General features: G+C 38.3%; 2 protein-coding genes across 2 annotated transcripts; one reads left to right on the top strand and one right to left on the bottom strand.

The window, feature by feature from the left end:
* Positions 1–2607: 2607 nt before the first annotated feature.
* LOC308133063 (uncharacterized protein) lies at positions 2608–8270 on the bottom strand. Its single transcript, XM_080500332.1, has 5 exons — positions 8201–8270; positions 7154–7278; positions 6153–6278; positions 5968–6040; positions 2608–4760 (listed from the first exon to the last, which is right to left on the bottom strand). Exons 1-5 carry the CDS (start codon positions 8253–8255, stop codon positions 4618–4620), a joined length of 522 nt encoding a protein of 173 aa, XP_080356458.1. The 5' UTR covers positions 8256–8270; the 3' UTR covers positions 2608–4617.
* Positions 8271–8367: 97 nt separating this feature from the next.
* On the top strand, positions 8368–12449 carry cd83 (CD83 molecule). The gene is made up of 5 exons (XM_080500445.1): positions 8368–8454; positions 8547–8683; positions 9623–9842; positions 10210–10313; positions 10479–12449. The coding sequence occupies exons 1-5, from the start codon at positions 8412–8414 to the stop codon at positions 10629–10631; spliced, it is 657 nt and encodes a 218-aa protein (XP_080356571.1). The 5' UTR covers positions 8368–8411; the 3' UTR covers positions 10632–12449.
* Positions 12450–14090: the final 1641 nt, after the last annotated feature.

Raw genomic sequence — 14090 nt, forward strand, 5'->3', positions numbered from 1 at the left:
TTTATGTGGATTCATACATTAAAACAAGGCACAACCTTCGAGGGTTTATACTTTATCATTCAGAAATGCTGTAATTTGTCATTGGAAAAAATAGAGTAAATCATTCCCCCACTGGATTACTTCCTTTAGTTCAGTTATTTCTTCTTTTCTCTGCTATCAGTAGACTTGATCAATAAATGTTGTGTAAATAATTTGTAAAGAATCTTAAATACATGTAATGTTCTCTGAAATGATTCAGATAAACTGACTGATGTTTGTTTCTTTTTTAATCCGAGTCTTTTCTTTATCAGCCTTAACATTTTACAGTCGAACTGTGGTTTTCTTTGCGAAAACTATTTTGAAGAGACGAGAATGAGACTTAATCGTTATCAACATCATGTTGGATTTATTTAGTAATTCAAATGGGGGAAAAAAAGAGACCAAAACTAAATGAAAACTCAGTTTTGTGATCAGGTTATCATAGAAACCGTTAAAAGGCGAATGCAGTACATAGAAATTGAGAATTTACCTTTTTTGTTGTTAAATGTTTGATTTAAACATGTGATGAAATGCTTTTCTGCTCTATGCCTGGTGTGGATACTGTTTATTGAGCCTGAACTTCAACAAATCCAATTGTTTCTCTTAAACTGTTCAAGATCTCATGAAATGTAGAACATAAATCAACACTCTAATGCAATGAGCGAAAATAAACACAGTTTACAGTGGCGTTTTCAGCCTCACAGGTAGAGAACTCTCAAAGACGACACTTTATAACCCTGAACATGTTCAGGCCCTTTTATGTGATAAAGTACAATGTGCGCTCGATCACATGCGACTTCAGTTCAGAATTTGCAATCATGATATCTGTTCAATAATTAGACATATTTCAAAGGCGCCTTCTTCAGAGTTCATTTATTGTGCCAAGCATAACAGGAGAAATGCACACAGTCTTTAACCTTTCATTACAAAAAGCTGATGTCATTACATTCATTGGTACTGGGAGGTATCTAATGTCAGGGGGGGGGGGGGGGGGGAAAAGAGAAAAAAATGGCGACATAATACAGGAGTAAAATAAATACATACACAATCGAAACAATACATTAAACACTGAAACAATGAATACAAACAACAATGGCAACAATAACAAACATGAAAAAAAAACAATAGCAGCAGTAGTATTTTATAATAAATTAATGTTATTTTTTATTGTTTCCTTTTGGATTTGTGTCCAGGTCCATTTTACTGAGACGAGTACCAAGGTGAGTGATGTAAACAGTGTTTGGCAGTAATCAAAAGATCAGAGAAAGTTATGAAGCAAAGAAGAGCGTCTTCACAACTGCGTTATCAAGTGCTGGTGTTGTTAGTATTATGTGATCATAAACTTTATGTTATTATTGTGAGCAGCAGATCATTTATAGTTTTATTATGACACAGCTCTTTTTTTGTTTATACGGGATAGCTTAAAATGACACCAAAAACAGTGCAATCACACTAGAAATTATTTTGAAACAATGCCTTGAGATGAAGGGGTTAAAAAAGAAGAGTATCAAAAAGTGCATAGCAGGAAACATCACTGTTTCGAAAGTGCAAAGAGCTTTTTAGCTTTATGTTTGTTTACAGTAAAGGCGAAGCCTATTTATTGTTTGGACCAACTAAAAGTGGAAAGTTAGTAAAAAACTAGAAAAGTATCTACGATGAATGAAAAGTCCAAACGTATAACACGAGCCTAAAATGTAAGGTTTTGCTGTAGCATAGATTATACATGACTAAAATGTCTATATTTCCAATCATGGAGGTGTTGATCTGAAAATGTTGATGGCTTTTATGTTCAAATTCTGCTTCTACTTTCATGAAAGAACACAGTAAATAAATATTCTGCCAAAAACCAAACAATTGCGACTGATGATTACTACAATCTCAACATTGAGCCAACTCTAATGGTGCGAAATACGATAAAATGAACTTAAGCTGTGGCATTATGCATGTTTTCACAAACTCACCGAAGCAGCTTGAACTTAGTTTGCTCGCAACGAGGTAGTTAGCCTTCATGCTAATAACTCAGCTGGGGCCTCAGTGCTGTGTTGCATTGGCTACTCTTCAGAAATCTGTTAAAAATAAATAAATGTAAATTGTCGTTGAAACGTTGACAATTTGCTTTATGGTTAGAGCAGATTAAAGCCCCCTGCAGGCCAGTCTTGGCCAACAGACCTTATGTTATCTAGAAGCTCTACCTATTGTTTTGAATATTATATTGAATTTGACTCCTGACTTAACTCCCCCACAGTTCAGGATGTTACCACCTGCATTTGGAATCACTGTAATGCTTTAATGTGTAATGATATTAATGCAAACTTAAGGCTCTGAAAAGAGATAAATACTGTTCTTTTGGTGAATTTGGCTTTGATATGCACATCAGGCAGAGTTGTGGTGACTGTGAAGACTTTACTCTTTGATCTCCACGATGTACCTTGTTCAGCAAACGTCAAATCATTTTAAAAGTGTCACATAAGTCGTAGTAGCAAGGTGAACCTAATGAAGTGGCTGGTCCCTTGTTGATTGCTTGATAGACTGGATATAAAACCCCCATCCCCCCCTCCCCATCCACCCACCACTAAGCTTTGTTCTGGTTTTCACATATAATACAAGGTTGTGTTCACACATGTATGCCTGGAAAAAATCTGGCTTGTTTAGTGTCCAAAACACCAGACAAGTGTAAACAAACTCTTTGGAAATCGGTAAGAAAAAGTTAGATAATGGAAAAGACCTGAAAAGGCTTGATAGATTGCTGGAATTCAGACATGTTCTTTGGCGGTAGATCCAAATATCCAGCCCAAGTGAATACTGGTAGTAAGGCGGCGAAAGCGACACAGATACTTTGTGCTTGTATTGTTTGAGAACTTGGACCAAGAACTTGAATCCTTAACTTGAACTTGATTAATACACTACAAACATCAACAATGGCGAGGACACAGACATTCTAGTGGACAGACGACGAAGTTGAATTGTTATTACGGCGACTGTCAACTATAAAACTACTGTCAGGCTGCCATTGTTGTTGTTATTGTCCATCTACTGAGCATGTGCAGAAGAACTGTTTACTATGGCCGTGGTGTGCATGCATAGTAGCAGCGTTTCACAAAAGCTGCATTTCCATGGACATGAGGCATTTTTGAAATGATAGTTAATTAGTTATAGTTATAGTTAATAATATTAGTTGATGGCTTTGTTTGTTCTAAACGTACGCTAATGAGTTAATGACAGCCACAGTCAACAGGAACTGAGATGGATGGTTCTGAAATCCTGTAATCTGTCGATATTCTAGGAGGTCCTGAAATATGTTATGAACGGTCACGAATGTTAAAATTCTAGGCTTTTAAATGAGTGTCAACACGTTAGTGAGCAGTATAAAATTGCTTTAAAATTATTTGAATAGAGCTTGCGACTTAAAAACATATATGAAATCCAGTTAAAACTTCATCCAGCATCTCTGTGATTTGTCTCAGGGCTCATGAAAACCGCTATTATACATAAATAAATATAAAAGCTTATTAAATGAAAATAAAAATTGTGCTTTTGTTAACGTCAAACTTAATTTTGTTCTCACTCAGACTGGCTCCAGTGAAACATCCTCCGGACTCGGGGAACAGATGCTCTTCTTTGCTCCGACAGTCTCTGATCTTTGTTCAGTCTCATGCTGCAGTCCCTTCTGATCCTTCACCATGTTTCACAGTTTCACAGATAAATTAAACGTCTTCATCCCCATTAAATAAACTGTTATTCAGGAAACAATGGTCAGCATGCAGCGAAACTCGACAGCAGTTTCACGTAGAGTCATGTTGGCAGTTTCCTCACTGTGATTTCTATGTAAATCAGTTTGTCAAGAAAATAATCCCCCAGAGCGACAAGTTGTAGCTGAGAGCCACCACTACAAGGACAGAGGAATTATGGCTGGTAAATTTGTGAAAACTCCCAAACTTTGTTTGAAACTGCAGTAAAAACATAGTTTCATGACCTTTTTAACAAAACCCATCAAGTAATTCTAAACTGAAAATTAGCTTGCAGGCTGCAAAGACTGGGAATGTTTCAGGATGAAATGAAGTAAAATATCTCTTATGGCATTTAGTTCTGATCCATGAGAATAAATTAGACTGAGTATTAAACACTTTTTTTCCTCTTGCTTCCACCAGTCCTATGACAATAAATATACCCCGAGGACACCGACACAACAAAATCAATGAGGTCTGAAAGTTGCAGTTCTGTCATACGAGACATGGAATATAAACATCGAGAACGGAACTTCCATTTCTAGAATAATGCCCCTGTGAACAGTGCACATTTACTGAATAATGATATTTAGCAAAGTAGAAATGATTCTTTTAAGTGTATTTGAATTAAATTTGTGTCGAGTTTCAGCAAAGTAAATGCAAGTAGAAAAAAAACAAGTGTACGGTGACTGTGAATGATTGGAATTAATTTAGTATTAATTTAAAATATGAAAGTTACTTAATGTCTTGCAGGTGGCAATGATTTATATGACAAGTACAATCAATAATAAAAGACTAAAACTGATGTGCACAGAAATTGTTCCCTTTGAACGACAGTAAAAGTATAAAAAGGCCTGATATGAACTGTTGCTGATTAGATCCAGTGTGAAAAGCGCTGAGCGAATGAGCAGAGGTTTCCCTCACAGTACCAAGAAGACGAGCCAGAATCGATGGTTCCGCAGCAGCTGGTCCAGCCAACCACGAACACCACACCCAGCAGCAACAAAACTCCAGAACCTGCAGAGGAAAGAGAAAACATCGGCTCAGTGACAGGTTTTAGACAACGACGGCTTCAATGAACTTTAAAAAGAGCAGTTTAATCCTTCTAATGCGTTCCAATTCATTTGAGTTGATCATGATACAATAGGTTTCTGTATGGGAGGCGACCTGGAACAGAGATTCTCATAGGCACACAGGCAGCGGTCGCCAGGGTGCTTATAAAATGCATTATTATTAAACAAGGAAATCCTGTGTAAAATCAGATGTCCATAAGAAGTAAGCAACCCGATATAGTCAGAATTATTCGATTTAATGTGAATATTTCAGCATCCACGCGCAAATGATGACGGACGACTCCAAATTGTACTTAAAACAACATCTTGACGTCGATTTTTGTCTTATTCCTCAAAGTGTATGAGGATTCTTTTTTTTTTAACCTCTGATTTATTTCTTTTCTTCAGTGGCCCTAAAACTCTTCCATAGCATACCATACTTGCTTTTGGAAAAGACTCTTAACTCCAGGCTAAAAAGGGCTCAAAAATATATAAACTGGGTAAAATCATGATAAAATGTACAATCAGCAATAAGTGCTAGAAACTGCTATATAGAATAAAATGACCAAAATGTCTCAAACAGTCAAAACGGCTAAAAACAGCAGGTGAAACAACTAAATGGGTTAGAATAAAAAAAAAAAAAGGTCAAACTGTGCAGAAGTGTGCTATTAAAGTTATGTTTTCACCAACCTATGTTGTCATGTGACCAGATACCCAAAATACAGTGAAAGATTTGTGTTTTCACTTGAAGAGGTCATTGTGTAAAATAACAATAAAAATAATTTACTGATGTGCCAGAGATACATAATTTAACTTTTTCACATTGACTTTGTTTTAGACTTTGGTTGTAACTGAGTGGCCAAAGGCAAATCATGAGTCAAATTAAATTCTGTGTGCATAAGTCATACCACACAACTGCTTTGCTTCCATTTTGAATTGAACGATGCTCTCTGGGCATACATTTACTAAACTGAAAGTTGACAATTTTAGAGTCAGACAAAACGCATCAAAATGCAAAACACTTAACTGATGCAGAGCAGGAACAGTGGCAGTACAAAACTATTCAATACGTAAAAAAAGATTCATGTATCTCTTAATTCTTAGAAAATGAAACAAAAAACAACAAAAGGAAGAAAAAAAACCGCATCCACTCCTTTGATGAAACGACTCACACAAGTTTCCGGTTGCTGCGTTGCTGCACGGCTCTCCGCGGTAGCGAATGACCTCCCCCACAACAAACTCGCCCTGCAAACACAATCGCAAGACAGGAATTCAAAGCTTGTTTGTTAAGACTTTAGCATTACATCAAAGTATTCCAATCAGTAAGTATGCCAATCCTTGAAAAAAGGTCACGTACATCTTCGCAGACACAATCAGCGTTTACTTCCACACACTGATCCAGGGTCAGCAGTCCGTCCTCGAGAGCTTTGCACGGGGAGCAGCAGTCGCTTTCCTGAGTTCCGCCATTGTATTGAGCGATGGTCTGAAATCAAAGTAGAACATGTTACTTTTCATCTTCAAACCAGATATAAATCATTCTAACTCGACTTCTGGTAACTTTTGAGTACTGTCAAATATAATCAATTAAGAACTTCTCATAAAGAAACTATTATTTCACAGTTCCTACCAAAACCTTCTTCAAAGCATCATTTACTTTTAGTTTGAATGGGGTCATTAAAAAAGGTTGAAAAGCCCTCAAGCAAGAGTACATATATTTCAGTATAGAATATATAATATATAGATTGTAATACTGGGACACACAATGCCAAATATGGAGGTGTCAGTGCATTGGCGCTTGAAAATATTGTGTAATATTGTGGGTATCATGATTCTGTGACTTTTATTTTTTTCTTCACTTTACAGGTAATGGGGGGTGAAAAAAATAAAATTGGACAATCATGTCTGAAACACAAACAAAACTGACATTTCAAGACCCAAATTTTATTTATTTATTTAAAAAGGACACACAACTTACACATTTGCACACATCACATATTTACTTTTTGCACATTGTTGCTGGAACATGAGGTTTTTAAATTACTTTCACAGAAATTCAAATTGAAGCATCTATGAGGCAGGATTGGTGATTTAGGTTAAAAACATGATCTGTAACATATAATCTTATGTTAACACTGAAATGCAAACGTGCCATATTGATCAGAAATTGCTTCTGAGTCACTGAAATGAAAAAGGAAAAACAGCAGTTTGACTATTTCTCTTTTGTTGTTGTTTTTTTTTTTAACTCATAGTGTATGTAAAGTAGTCTTGTCAAGCTTTTTTCCCCCTTTGTTTCTTTGCTGAAAGAAAGAAAAAATAACAGCCACATTTTGCAGAATACAGTGTGATTTTTGTTTTTACCTGCTTATTGACGACCCAAGAGTAATCACACTTTGGGTCAAACTCAATGGTTGGAGTGCCACAGCATGAATAATTGGATGTGGTCTTGTTGATCTCCGAGGAGGCACTTACAGACACTGCAGTGCCTGAGAAATGAAAAGAAGAATGAATAAACTGTGAATGAACCACAAAATGTACATAGTGTTAATGCGTTCCTTTGTTGTTATCTTGAGTGAGTTCAACAAGTACATTGACAAACCATTGCAGAGAGACATAAATCATATCTGGGATTGATTCGATTTTTTTTATTTTTGCTTTTAGTTTTCTTATCCGTCTTGATTGCATATCATGGACTTTCTATAGTAGTGGGGAATTTCCTCAGTAGATTTCCACAGTGACGCATATAGGGCATCGTTTCATCGAAACGTCGAGGGGAAAGTTTGGGGAATTCCTTTTTCCTTTTACCTTTCACTTTCAATGACTGGACTTTTGGTCAACAATATTTACATAATAAACAAATCGATAATAGCAATATTTAATTATCAGAATGGCAGATATGCACATAAATAAGTTGTCAGCAGTCTTTTAGAGGAAAATAATAAAAAAGAAACATCTACTGTGATCTAATATCTTTTGATTATGAAATGTTAGTGGTCATGGATCTGGACTGCACACACTCTCACGAACACTCTCTATAACTACTTAAGTACATTATCTCTATATTTTGACATTTACACACATTTAACGGATCAAATTAGGAAACTGAGCTCGCTCGGCGCAGCACCAACCAATCTCCATTAAAAAAAATGGCAATTTAACAAGATCTGTCTCTTTGTTGCCTCGTCACGCAACAGAAACGCACATTTGAACATGTTTTCTTAATATACACGACGATTTCTAAAATTCGGCCTGCATAAAAGTCAGTGTCGGTGTGTGGGAGCGCGTTGTTTTGTTTTTTCTGTAACTCCGGAAAGCGTGCTTTACCAATGTGCGTGCGTCGAAGTAAAGTGGGAGTTTGGTCACTTGTACGCATTTAAATTAAATATTAGAATGGACATTTCTACTTACATAAAAGAACGGTTGACATCAAAACGTGTCGATCCATCATTTCCCGTAATTGCATATATTTTCCAGTGCAGGACGCATACAGCGTCGCATCGGCAGAAAATGCTCCTCCTCTTGTTGCGGGTTTTTTTTTTTATTGCTCCGCCTCCACTGAGGTTTATAACGTGCCAGTCCGGACTTTCGTTTAACTTCAGTCCGGAGCATCACCGTCGTCATGTGTTCTGCAATGCGGATCTTCGCTTCCCTCCTGTCAGTGTGTGAGTATCCATAGTCTTATAACGATGTGCAGGGGGGAAATGGGGACGAAATCGAAACGAACGGGTCCAATACTGTCGTTTCTGTTTCTCAGACTTGTGCCTCAAAGTGGAAATGGTGGACAGCGAGGACAAACTGTTTGTGCAGGCTTTGTCTGGGGAGCCGTGCACAATGCGGTGCATCGCCCGGCAGGAGCCTGGTGTCCAGTACCTGTCAGTCAAGTGGTACAAGGTCCGTACACTCTGGTCTTTGCTTCCTCTTACATGTCAGTGTATCGTGCATGTTTTCGTGTGTTTGTGCTCCAGGGTTGCCCATATCTCAACTTGTTTTTTTTTTAATTATCCTCAGGCTCCACCTACTGGAGAAGCTCTTTCACTTTCCCTTTCAAAATTAGCAGAGTAGAGAAATAGAAATGTGACAACGCTAAAAGTTATTCAACATTACTTTTCTCTTTATTCATTGGCTTTATTGTATCTTCATTCTCAATGCTCAGTCTTTAAGTTGCTGGTGCAGTGGTTAATGCTCTCACTGCAAGAAGGTCTCCCACAGTTCAAAAACATGCATGCAAGATTAATTAGGGACTTTGAATTGCCCCAAGGTGTGAATGTGTGTGTCTGGTGGTCTGTCAACTGGGATTGGCCCCAGGATAAAGCAGTAGAGTGTGTGTGGTGTGTGTCTTCACTCAGGCAGCTGAAATAGGCTCCAGTGTTCAGCATGTGTAAAATTGTGGAAAATATGATAACCACCATATCTAAAACGAATGACTCCCAAGTGAAATGGATAAAATCTTGATAAGAGTTGCAGAAGTTATCGCAGCAAATTCATTATTTAGTCTTCTAAATGGTATTAAACTAATATATTGGCTCATTTATCTGAAGCCAGCTCTGTGCCACAAGTTCCCAAAGCCCAAGGATGTACATTAGTTTAACATTAAGCCCATAAATCAGATTCTCCATCAGTTTTACCAGTCAGACAAACTGACGCCGGCATTGGACATCATACTAAAGTAACTAAATTGTATAATAAGAGTTTGTTTCTAAGTCAAGTTTTTGAGCTGTCAAGCAGACGGTGGTGTAAAAAAAAACAAAAGGAGAAGCTGGTCATTTTGAAATGATGCAGTTAAAAACTATATTAAATGAATCACTGTGTACTTTGGGAATGCCCAAACAGGTGATTGAGGACACTCGATACGGCCTGTTAACCAAACGCCTCCCCAATGGCACGACGAGGTGGTACCCTGACGTGGACAGACGGGTGCAGCTGGTGGACGACTCCCTTGACGTCTCCCTGCCGAGCGTGAACTGCGACAGCAGCGGCGAGTACATGTGTCACCTGGCGGCGCCGGTGGGCGAGCAGAACCGCTATGGACACGTTCAACTCTTAGTGAAAGGTACGGGGGTGTCCCACTTTGTCCTGTATGTCATTCAGACGTCCCCAGGAGGTTTCTGTGTGAGTTTAAAATGAGAAGGGGAACTTCTAGATTGAAGCTCTACTTCATGAACGTTGCCACATTTACCTTTAAAGAGGAACAAAAACTAGTCCACATCCTTCTTTTTAAAGCTTGGATTACTTAACTTGAATTATATTTGCTCAACCTTTTGTTGCAGTTCAGGGTTTAGAGCACCTTGCTCAACGTTTCTGCTTAATGAAAACATGTAAAGAACAAGTAAACAATAAAACTTGAGCATGTGGTCAATCATGTGCTTGGGATTGTGTTCCACAGACGTGTATAACCTGATTGCTGTTTGCTTTTCCAGATTGCCCAGTCATCCTCAAAGAAAAACCCATGACGCGCCCTTTCTTGATCATCATCGCCTCGTCTATGCTGATTGTAGCACTTCTGCTATACTCCATCAGCTATGTAAGTATACACACGCACACATTAGGATTTTCCATGACAACATTCACATGGTTTTATATATCACAGCCTGGTTCACATGAATTAGCACCTATTATTGAATTACACACACACTTTCTTGTTTCTTTTCCGATGATCTAACCGTGTTATTTCTCATCCCCGACACAGGTCTGTTTGAAAAAAACCCTGAAACGAAGAAACGTGAGATTACAAAAACAAATCTTCCTCGAAGCGCCGCTCAAACCTCTTAATAAGAAGGACTTGATGTTGATCCACACATTAGGACCTAAAACGTCTTCGCCGAAGCACCTCTATGTCTGAAGACGATGGGTTCAACCGGCGACTCCTCGGGAGCGTGTCGGCGCCTCTTAAAGTAGCTGCGGTGGTGCATGAGTGGAGCAGAGCGTTGACTGTAGTGCTCGTCCACATCTACTTCCAATGTAGCTCCAAACAGCAGTGTGTGAGTGTGTCTGTGAGTGTGTGGAACCAATACTTGAAGAAAACAAACAAACAATGACCCCCCCCTATGATTAAAATCATTCCATATTTGTGGCCATAGATTAAATGAACCCCATGGGAGGTTAGTTAATGCACCATCCATCAAAAGTCATTGAAAATGCATGTGTGCACCTATTGTGTGCATCACTGAGATTCATTTCAATTGGAACAATTAAGTAAATTCATGAAATCAGTATGCCTTGCCCGTGTGTGCGTGTGTGCGTGTGCGTGTGTGTGTGTGTGTGTGTGTGTGTGTGTGTGTGTGTGTGTGTGTGTGTGTGTGTGTGTGTGTGTGTGTGTGTGTGTGTGTGTGTGTGTGTGTGTGTGTGTGTGTGTGTGTGTGTGTGTGTGTGTGTGTGTGTGTGTGTGTGTGTGTGTGTGTGTGTGCATTCACCCTGCTCTGGAGCTCGTCCCGGTGTGGACTTCAAGCACAGTCAGCCAAGATGCAGTGCCCCGCCCCGCGAATCACGGTGAGACAGCGGTGTAGAAGGTGGATGAAGATGGATTCTGGTTAGGCTTCGTCTATTGTGACTTAGTCCTTAATTAGGACTCTAAGTCACTGGAGAGTAGAGAGTGCCTTTCGCTATGAATCAGCTTTTTTTTCTGGACTTGTTATACAAACATGAGAAGTTGAGCAGTTTAACTGTCACGTCACCTGATTTGCGTATGCAGATTTATTAGAATGTGGAAAAATATCGTTGATACTTTAACGTCATCAATTTTCACAACATCACATGGGAAAAACCTGAGTGCTCTTTAAAAGGAGGAACTGAAAGACATGCGTGAAAAGACGGTGCAATTTATAGACATAACAGTCCCAATGTTATTCTGTTAACGAGGTCTTCTTCAACTTGTTTATATATATTTTTATAAATTGTATTTTGTTTTGCTTTGGAAATGTTTATTAAGCTGAGGTTATTAGAAGATTCCACAATCCTTCATGTCAGTGGAAATGTATCTTTAATTAATCATAATGTTTATTGTTCGTGTGTTAAAGACTGGATAAACCTTTATTGCTGAGATATTAACCATTTGTATTCCAGTCAAATTCCTTATGAATCCAACACGGCAGCACTTTGACACTGAATTTCTCACTTAATTGATTTATAATGTGAAATTGTAGTCGGACCCAAAACAGAGAAATCAACAATAAATATTCAAGACAATGTTTAACTCAAGAAAATACACTGTTGTAAGAGTGACAGACAATGTTTCATGTATGTATAAATCTGATATTATCCAGAAACTGCTCATTTACAAGCAGCTCTGAACAAAACACGAAAGCTAAACTTTTGTTAGAAATATAACTTTATACTGAGCATCTTTGACTATTCTGTAGGGGTGGGATGCCGGTGGCACTGTGTGGTGGGATTAGGGCTTCTGTGATGCCATTTCCCGGGACTTTTTCCTCTGAGCTAATTGTGGTTATACTTGCAGTTTTTTGTGTTTTTGTTATTATTTAGTGCTTTGTGTTAATTACCCTATTTGTGTTGTAAACATTGTAATACCATAAGTGGCAGCTGATGACACTCTTCTGTGTTGTTCTATGTACGTCTAGCGAAGTCTGAGCCATCCATTTAGCAGCAACCTTGCTTGTGCAACTGTATTGTAAACAATGACATCCTAATAAAACATACCAGAGGCAAACGGCATGTTTATTAAGTGTAATAGGGGCACAAGTCCAGTCAAAGCAAATGAAGGTTAAACGAAGCAGAAGTAAAGTCAAGAATCCAATCCTGTGAAAACTACATGCAAACTACTGCCTTGAGTATTTACAGAAGTCAAGTCGTGGAGGTCGGCGGTGCTTGTCAGGTGTCTTTCCAGAACTGAAACAGTTCTGCAAAAGATTCAGGGAAAGTTATCAGTTTCACCGCTGCACGCCCGACATCATGAAAGGCTGATTCCTCCCAGCAGAGTTGATCTATTAACAAGCAGTTCTTTCTTTCTTTCATGAGCGGTGGGAATGGTGATGACTGGCTGGAAACAGTAGATGACAGTAGTGTAAAGTCACAGATGCCAACTGCCTTTGAAGTGAGGAAGAAAAAGAAGAAGCCGACCTATTAATAACTTTTCATGCTGTCAAGGTGAAGTTGCCTTAATTAAAAACTGAACCAACTGACCTGAAGCCCTATTGATTTTAATAAAGGTCCGGAGTGAAAAAAGATAAAAAATGACAGTTTTACTAACCTAAAGATGAGCAGATCAATGTTGAATCTTCAATTTTGAAACCTCCTGTTATAAATAAAGTGAAAAAAAAAAAAGTTAAACCAAGTGGCAAACAATGGATCATTATTAGCAACAGATGTGTTGAATAAACATACAGTTTTGGAGATGGACAGGGTGGTTTAGAGCCACTGGTGTCCAAGACTACAGAGGATGTGTTGTTTCTATTGGAGGAGAAAGGATTTCCACAGCATTAGTGTTTGTTGTTGTGTACTGTGGCACTTCAAGGCAGAGCGATGTGGCGGAGGTTCCCTTCATAGACTTACATGTAGCCAACACTGAGATTGGAGAAATTGCCTTGGCGCCTGCAGAGGTGGTAAAGATTTAGCTTGATTCATTTATTGTGTTGAACTTACAACTGGAATTGAATCAAATTGGAGAAAGTTGGAGATTATACCGTGAAAATCTGTTCCAGAAAGACACCCTACAAGAAGGAAGACATCTCAATGTCAAACTCAAATTTCTAATGGTGAAAAATGTAAAATCTCAATCTAACACAAATGAAAAACTTGGACCTGGATTTCTCCTCATTTTTCCAGCCAATGCGGTCGTTTGGACTCCTCCTGAAAAGAAAACTTCAGCTATTTCACACAACTCAGGCCCCGTTTATGGAACGTGTGAAAAATAGAAAAACTTGATTGTGCTTTGAGGGTCAATAACCCTAACCCTTCGGAGCGACTGAAAACACAAGCTTTAGAGAACGTTTCGAAAATGTTCCACTTCCATCATGTAAATGTGGGAAAATGCAACTTGTAAAGTTTTGAAAGTTTTCTGAAACCAAAATGCTAAAATTGTATGTTTTCGCTTGTTGTTGTACACAACAAAAGTTGTTGTGTAAAAGTTGCCTTGTAATATTCTTGGTAATATGCTTACCTGGAAAGTCGGCTCCACAGAGACTTTCTGTATGAAAAGCACATCATTATTTGTTTTTTTTTTTTTTTGTTTGTTTGTATTAACCCAGTTTGTCAAAAAAACAAAAAAACAAAAACCCGCTATCGACTGACCGTTTCTCTGGCCTTGGGGGTCGATCCCTCTCATCAGGGTATCTTCTGAACATTT

Source organism: Blennius ocellaris, assembly GCF_963422515.1.
Source record: "Blennius ocellaris genome assembly, chromosome: 8".
Taxonomy (NCBI): domain Eukaryota; kingdom Metazoa; phylum Chordata; class Actinopteri; order Blenniiformes; family Blenniidae; genus Blennius; species Blennius ocellaris.

What these genes read in the sequence shown, in the direction of transcription:
- cd83 (XM_080500445.1), top strand. Translation starts at nt 8,412, where the DNA reads ATGTGTTCTGCAATGCGGATCTTCGCTTCCCTCCTGTCAGTGT. An exon ending in CGCTTCCCTCCTGTCAGTGT is followed by an intron (nt 8,455 to 8,546) that starts GTGAGTATCCAT and finishes TCTGTTTCTCAG; the next exon opens with ACTTGTGCCTCAAAGTGGAA. An exon ending in TGTCAGTCAAGTGGTACAAG is followed by an intron (nt 8,684 to 9,622) that starts GTCCGTACACTC and finishes ATGCCCAAACAG; the next exon opens with GTGATTGAGGACACTCGATA.
- LOC308133063 (XM_080500332.1), bottom strand. Translation starts at nt 8,255, where the DNA reads ATGCAATTACGGGAAATGATGGATCGACACGTTTTGATGTCAACCGTT. An exon ending in GATGTCAACCGTTCTTTTAT is followed by an intron (nt 7,279 to 8,200) that starts GTAAGTAGAAAT and finishes TTCATTTCTCAG; the next exon opens with GCACTGCAGTGTCTGTAAGT. An exon ending in CGCAGCAACCGGAAACTTGT is followed by an intron (nt 4,761 to 5,967) that starts GTGAGTCGTTTC and finishes TTTCCTCTGCAG; the next exon opens with GTTCTGGAGTTTTGTTGCTG.